This window comes from Protobothrops mucrosquamatus, unplaced genomic scaffold (assembly GCF_001527695.2).
Source record: "Protobothrops mucrosquamatus isolate PMUCROS unplaced genomic scaffold, P.Mucros_1.0 scaffold3145, whole genome shotgun sequence".
Lineage (NCBI taxonomy): Eukaryota > Metazoa > Chordata > Lepidosauria > Squamata > Viperidae > Protobothrops > Protobothrops mucrosquamatus.
The window spans coordinates 23,759-31,231 of record NW_015389145.1 but is presented as its reverse complement, the minus strand read 5'-3'; the positions used below and the strand labels follow the sequence as shown (position 1 = coordinate 31,231).

The 7,473-nt window shown below is 42.0% G+C and overlaps 1 protein-coding gene across 1 annotated transcript in view; it reads left to right on the top strand.

Annotated features, from left to right (window-relative positions):
* Positions 1 to 7,473, top strand: part of RABGGTA (Rab geranylgeranyltransferase subunit alpha) — a 24,717-nt gene that overhangs the window by 4,584 nt on the left and 12,660 nt on the right. The window contains exons 4-6 of the mRNA XM_029286222.1: positions 4,189 to 4,272; positions 5,468 to 5,550; positions 5,636 to 5,733. Coding sequence (XP_029142055.1) covers positions 4,189 to 4,272; positions 5,468 to 5,550; positions 5,636 to 5,733 — 265 coding nt within the window. The remainder of the gene's footprint in view (positions 1 to 4,188; positions 4,273 to 5,467; positions 5,551 to 5,635; positions 5,734 to 7,473) is intronic.

Genomic DNA, 7,473 nt, shown 5'->3' with positions numbered 1-7,473 from the left:
GGGCCATCACGTCAAGGGCATCGTTGGGGTGGCCTGGGGTGGAGATGTACAGCTGAGTGTCGTCAGCGTACTGATGGAAATCCACCCCAAAGCCACGAATGATCTCCCCCAGCGGCTTCACATAAATATTGAACAAAAGGGGGGAGAGGACCGACCCCTGAGGCACCCCGCAAGTTAGGGGTCTAGGAGTCGACCTCTGGATAAGGAGATGGATGGATGGATAAGGAGATAGATAGATAGATAGATAGATAGATAGATAGATAGATAGATAGATAGATAGATAGATAGATAGATAGATAGATAGATAGATAGATAGATAGATAGATATGGATGGATGGATGGATGGATGGATGGATAGGTAGGTAGGTAGGTAGGTAGGTAGGTAGGTACAAACAATTAGATAATAGATGATTATATATACAGACAATTAGATTATAGATGATGCAGAATTAGAAATAGACAGACAGACAATTAGAGAGATAATAGGTAGATAGAGTTGAACTCCAAAGGTCTTAAAGTAGATGAGGTTGAGGAACCGATGTGTAGCCCGTCCATTTCCCGCTGCTTGCTGCTTCTCATCAAAAGGCAAATAAACCATATTTCTGAACTGCTCTCCTCTCCTCTCTTGATCACCACCCCATCTCATTTTTGCTGCTTTTTGGTTTTTCTTTGAATCTCTTATTTCTATTTTTTTTTTTTAAATTTTTTGAATCTCTCCTCTCTTGATCACCACCCCATCTCATTTTGGTTTTTGGTTTTCCTTTGAATCTCTTTATTTATTTATTTAATTATTTAATTATTTAATTATTTGAGTCTCTCAAACCCGTGATTGAATCCATGCCAGCCGCTCTTGCCAAACCCTCCAAAAGCAGCCGATTTTATCAGCCGGGGAAACCGTTCGGTTCCTTCTTTCTGATCGTCAGAAGAAGCCCAAACTTCGTCCTTCTTTTCATGACGGTGCACCACCTACTTTTAATTGTGCCGTAAATCAATTTTTGGACAGATTCCTTTATCCCAGTTGAGCTTTCAGTGGCTTTATCAGATGTTCCTTTCTGAAAGGGTGTTTTTTTTTCCCTTTTAAAGGTCTGGCAACTCAGTCTGGGAAAGGGAGTTTTCCTCTTATTGTTATTAACTCTCACAAATCATTTCTGGGCAGTGAAAAAGCATATCTGAAGTTTCGTGGGTTATTTTTTTACCTCAGAAGTACTTTTCAGGCAGGAGATCACTCCTTAGTTTTTGTGCCCGCGATCCCAAGTTCACCCTTCACACAGGCTATTATTTAACCTGCATGTTTTTCCTCACGTCGTTGGAATACGAGTAGTCCTCGACGTATGACAAGGCCAGAATTTCCACTCTTAAGCTAGGCGGTTAAGCGGGTCGCACCTGATTTTGTGGCTTTTTTTTTTTTTTTTGCTATGGGGAATCACTACTGTTGTTAAGTGGATCGCGCAGTCATTAAATGAATTGGGTTTCCCCCCATTGACTTGGAAGCCGGCTGGGAAGGTCACAAATGGTGACCCCGAGACAGTTCAACTGTCATAAATACAGGCCAGTTATCAATTTTGAGCAGGTGACTGTGGGGATGCTGTGACGGTCGTAAGTGTGAGGACTGGTCATAAATCGCTTTTTTTAGGGCTAAATTTGAATGATGGCTGAATTAATGTTTGTAAGTCAATGACTGTAGCTGTTTTTTCTTATCTACCTTCTCTTCACTTTTCTTTTTCTTTCCTTCTTCCTTCTCTTCTCGTCTTCTTTCTCTTTTTCTTCTCTTAACTTCTTCCTTTTTTCCTTCCATCTCTCTTCTCTCCTCTTCCTTTTCTGCTCTTAACTTCTTCCTTTCTTTTTCCTTCCTTCCTTCTCTTAACTTTTCCTTTTTCTTTTCTTCCTTCTCTTCTCCTTTCCTTTTCTCTTTTTCTTCTCTTAACTTCTTCCTTTCCTTTTTCCATTTCTCTTCTCTTCTCTTTTTCTTCTATTAACTTCTTCCTTTCTTTTTTCCTTCTTCCTTCCTTCCTTTCTCTCCCCTCCCCTCCTCTCCCCTCCCCTCCTCTCCTCTCCTCTTCCTTCTTTTTTCTCTTTAAACTTCTTCCTTTCTTTTTTCTTCCCTCTCCTTTTCTCTTCTTCTTCTCTTAACTTCTTCCTTCCTTCCTTCTCTTAACTTTTCCTTTTCTCTCTTCTCTTCTCTTCTCTTCTCCTTCTCTTCTTGTCTCCTTTTCTCTTTTTCTTCTCTTAACTTCTTCCTTTCTTTTTTCCTTCCTTCTCCCCTCCTCTTTTTCTTCTCTTCTTCTTTTCTTTTTTTCCTCCTTCCTTCCTCTCCTTTCCTCTTCCTTCTCTTTTTTTCTTAACTTCTTCCTTTCTTTTTTCCTCCTTCTCTTCTTTCTTAACTTCTTCCTTCCTTCCTTTTTCCTTTTGAGCCCTGGTTCTCCTCTTAACCATCCCCCTCCAAAAATAATAATTAAAAAAAAAAGTTTGCGGAAGATTAAATAAACAGAGGGTAAGCTTCACAAATTCCTTTGGACAAGGAGAGCATTAAAAGGTAATTAATCATAACCCTCTCCAGGGAGAGTGACAGTATCCAAGACAGGTTCCCTTTTAACCTCCTCCTTTTTCTCATTCCCTTTTCAGCCCCTTTAGAAATAAGAAAAGGAACAAAAAAAACCCAAGCCAGCCACACCTGCCTGATCGCAGCTTTCTCATGATCGAAAAATGTTGAGCGGTTTCTGTTTACAAAAGCCACGGTAGCAACCGTTCTCGGATCACCAAAACTTGGCATAATCGCTGTGCATCCAATGCTGCCATTTTTCCCCCCCTGGAGCAATTTTACTTGTCTTTTTGTGTGTGTGTGTGTGGCTTTTTTTGGTCTGGGTTGGTGCTTTCGTTCCATGTGAGGAAAAACAGGTGCCCAGCTCGGAACAAACCAGGATCCACCGTCTTTTAGGGATGTCCACCAACAGGGGTATCCAAGAAGTAAAATTAAGATTCGTCTCTCTCCTTGCCGGAGGGAGAATTCAACCTGCAGTTCAGTCTGGACCAGGTTTTCCCCCTGGGTTAAAAGTCAGCTGCCGTAGCAGTGGTCCCCAATTTACGACCATAATTGGAGAGTGGAAAATTGGTCGTTAAGTGGAGCAGCCGATAAGTGAGACACCCGATAATCGCCATTTGCGGCCTTTCCTGCCGGCTTCCCTATTGGCTGGGAAAATCACAAATGACGGTCACATGTCTCCAGGACACTGCAACCATCATAAATCCTTGCCAGTTGCAAGCACCCGAATTTACGGTCGTACATGCGAGGACCAGTCGTTAAGTCACTTTTTTTTCCAGTGCCGGAGTTGCTAGGACTACCTCCGACGTGGCACTTTGGATGTGAAAATGCTTCTTGTTGATATTTAGGGCTAAAAATATCAGCTGTTTCTTGGCAGTTGCCATGGGTTCCAATTCCTCTTCTGCTCCTCTGTGTTTATGTTTATTATTATTATTATTAGTAGTAGTAGTAGTAGTATATTATTATTATCATTATTATCATTATCATCATTATCATTATATATTAAATTTATATGCAGCCCATCTCATTGTCAAGCAACTCTGGGTGGCTTAAAACACCATAATAAATATATATAACAATATAAAACCATGAAAATTATTGTTGTTGTTGTTATTATTATTATTATATTAAATTTATATGCAGCCCATCCCATTGTCAAGCAACTTTGGGTGGCTTAAAATATCATAATAAATATATATAACAATATAAAACCATGAACATTATTATTATTATTATTATTATTATTATTATTATTATTATTATTATTATTATTATTATTATTATAATATAAATTTATATGCAGCCCATCCCATTGTGAAGCAACTCTGGGTGGCTTAAAACATAATAAATATATATAACAATATAAAACCATGAAAATTATTATTATTATTATTATTATTATTATTATTATTATTATTATTATTATTATTATATAAAAACGGGTCTTCAAACTTGGCCCTTTTATGACTTGTGGACTTCAACTCCTAGAATTCCTCAGCCAGGCACGCTGGCTGAGGAATTCTGGGAGTTGAAGTCCACAAGTCATAAAAAGGCCAAGTTTGAAGACCCCTGATATAAAAACCATGAAAAATATTTAAAACATTCAGGGATAAGAATGAAAAAAATTGATCCAATCTCCTCTCTTCCAGAGCTGGAACTGGTGCAAAACGCTTTCTTCACGGACCCCAACGATCAGAGCGCCTGGTTCTACCACCGCTGGCTTCTGGGCAGAGGTAGGAGCCAGGCCGCCATCTTGTTTTTAAGGAAATTCGGCCTAAGGCGGATTTGAGGAGGGGTTTTGTCTCAGGCCTCCCCGGGATAGGAAGGGGGCAGGGCGAGAGGTTTATCTCCAGATAAATCAAAATTATCCCCACAGAATCTTCTGTTTGCTGCTGAGGACATTGGAAGCCAAGAGAAATGAGGCAGAAAGTTAAAGGAGTTGGTGGTCTCTGAGCTTGGTTGTTTTCTTGCAGACGTTTCCTGACCCAACTAGGAAACGTCATCAGTGCGAGGGTCAATATAGCACTACCTAGTTGGGTCATGAAACGTCTGCAAGAAAATAAGCAAGCTCAAGACCACTAAAAACCCCACAGATCCTCCTCCTCTTCCTCCTCCTCCTCTTCCTCCTCCTCCTCCTCCTCCTCCCCTTCTGCTTCTCTTCCTCCATTTCTCCTTCCCTTCTGCTCTACAATTCCCACATCATTCTAGCACTGATGATGTTACCTAGTTGGGTCATGAAACATCTGCAAGTAAACAACTAAGCTCAAGACCACTAAAGACCCCACAGATATTATTTCTTCTTCTTCTTCTTCTTCTTCTCCTCCTCCTCCTCCTCCTCCTCCTCCTCCTCCTCCTCCTCCTCCTCCTCCTCCTCCTCCTCTTCCATTTCTCCTTCCTGTCTGCTCTGCAATTCCCACACCCTTCTAGCACTGATGGCGTTACCTGGTCGGGTCATGAAACGTCCACAATAAAACAACCCAGCTCAAAAAGCACCGAGGACCCCCACAGTCTTCCTCTTTCTCCTTCTGCTCTCCTCCTCCTTCACATCCTCCTCCTTCTTTTCTTCCATTTCTCCTCCTCCTCCACTCTGCACACCTCTCTCCCTTCTAGGCCTGATGCTGTTCTCTAGTTGGGTCATGAAACGTCTGCAAGAAATCCACCCAGCCTAGAGGCCACCAAACACCCCACAGTCCAACCCTGAGCTAGAAATATTCTTTTTTTAAAAGGAGATTATTGATGCTCTCGTGAATTAGAAGCCTTTGCAGGCCCGGTGATCTCAACTCTCAGAATTTCCCTAACCAGCACCATCCCACGGGATAAAACTCCATATATCTGGCCCATGCTTCTGGTACAGGACAACACTTATAAAAACCCATCTTCCACTCCCCCCGTTCAGATGCCTTTGTTTCCCACTCGGTTCCTGCTTAGGTGATCTGGAACCAACCATTCGCTGCGTCTACGTCAACAGGGAAAACACCTCCCTGGCCGTGGCCTTCTCTCATCCTGTGGCGGTGAGTTCCAAAGGCTGTCGAGGAAAAAAAAGATTTTTCAGAAGTCTGCTGGCCGGGTTGACCGTTTCCTTCTCTCCTTTTTTAGGTGGCTCCAGCATCTCATGACCTGATCGTCTTCGGAGACGAGTCCCCGCTGGTGGTCCGCTGGCGCACGCCGGACAGAAAAAATAAACCCGGACTTATGTGGGTATCTTTTGAGGCTCAGCTGGACCGTGGATGAGCTACTGATGGATTTCTGGGGAGCAGAGAAACAAAGGGGGGAGGGGTTCTTTAGTTGCATATGCTTAAAGTAGCCAGACTGCCTTTAAAATTAAATCTATGCAGGCAGTCCTCGACTTAACCGCAGTTCATTTAGTGACCGTTTGCAGTTGCAACAGCACTGAAAAAGGGGACTTAAGATCTTTTTTTCACACTTAATTACCATTGTGGTGACGTCATGAGATCAAATTGGGACACTTAGCAACTGGCTCATATTTATGACATTTTGTACTGTCCCGGGATCACGTGATCCCCTTTTGCAACCTTCTGACAAGCAAAGTCAATGGAGATGCCAGATTTACTTAACAACCAGGTTACTAACTTCACAGCTGCAGTGATTTGTTGAACAACTTAATCAGGATAGAGCTGGAAGGGACCTTGGAGGTCTTCTAGTCCAACCCCCTGCGCAAGCAGGAGACCCTAGACTACTTCAGACAAATGGTTGTTCAATCTCTTCTTAAAAACCTCCAGAGAATAGAGTAGAGTAGAGTAGAGTAGAGTAGAATAGAATAGAATAGAATAGAATAGAATAGAATAGAATAGAATAGAATAGAATAGAATAGAATATATGGAATTAGAATAGAAATAAGGAATAGAATAGAATAGAATATATGGAATTAGAATAGAAATAAGGAATAGAATAGAATAGAATAGAATAGAATAGAATAGAATAGAATAGAATAGAATAGAAGCTGGAAGGGATCTTGGAGGTCTTCTAGTCCAACCCCCTGCGCAAGCAGGAGACCCTAAATCACTTCAGACAAATGGCTGTCCAATCTCTTCTTTAAAACCTCCAGTGTGGGAGCACCCACAACTTCAAGTGGCAAGCCGTTCCACTGGCTAATTGTCCTCAATGTTACGAAGTTTCTCCTTAATTCCAGGTTGCTTCTCTCCTCGATCAGTCTCCATCCGTTGCTTCTTCTCCTGCCTTCTGGTGCTTTGGAAAATAAGTTGACCCCCCTCCCCTTTGTGACAGCCCCTCAAATACTGGAATACTGCTATCATGTCACCCCTAGTCCTTCTTTTCTCTAGACCGGCCGTACCCAATTCCTGCAACGTCGTAAAATGCGACAAAACTCAAATGAACAACTGTATGTCTTGCCTGGCAATAGAAATGTTGGGCTGGGCTGTGGCCGTACATCAACAACTACCTGTAAATGCAACACATACCTGTCAGCCTGTTGGCTTATGCTCAAATGCTGTATCTTGCAGAAATCCAGGCATTTTTAATTTGCATATTTTAAAGGGGTGGATTTAGCGGCTCTCCAAAGATCAGGTTAGGAGAGATGCATCTTAAGAGCACACATGGAAGGTCAAAAGGAGAAAAGAATTGGGAAGAGATTATATCAGACTTCTGCAGGAATCCTGCTCAACAGACTCCGCGGGAATCCTTTATTTCCATTTTAGGAAACTCCTAAAGTGGAAAAAAAAAGGATTCCCGCAGAGTCTGTTGAGCAGGATTCCTTCAGAAAAATGGGCAGGATCAGAGGAATTCCAACTATGGCAATTAATCCCTATTTAGAATGATGGACTTCAAAGAGCTAATTGCTGTTGCTAAAACCCGGGTATTGTGTATTTTCGCTTACTTTGTGTTGTTCTGTTGAACGAACTTGGCGTGGTCCAGCCAGGAGGCAGCCGTTTTATTTGATAGCAAAGAACGCTCAA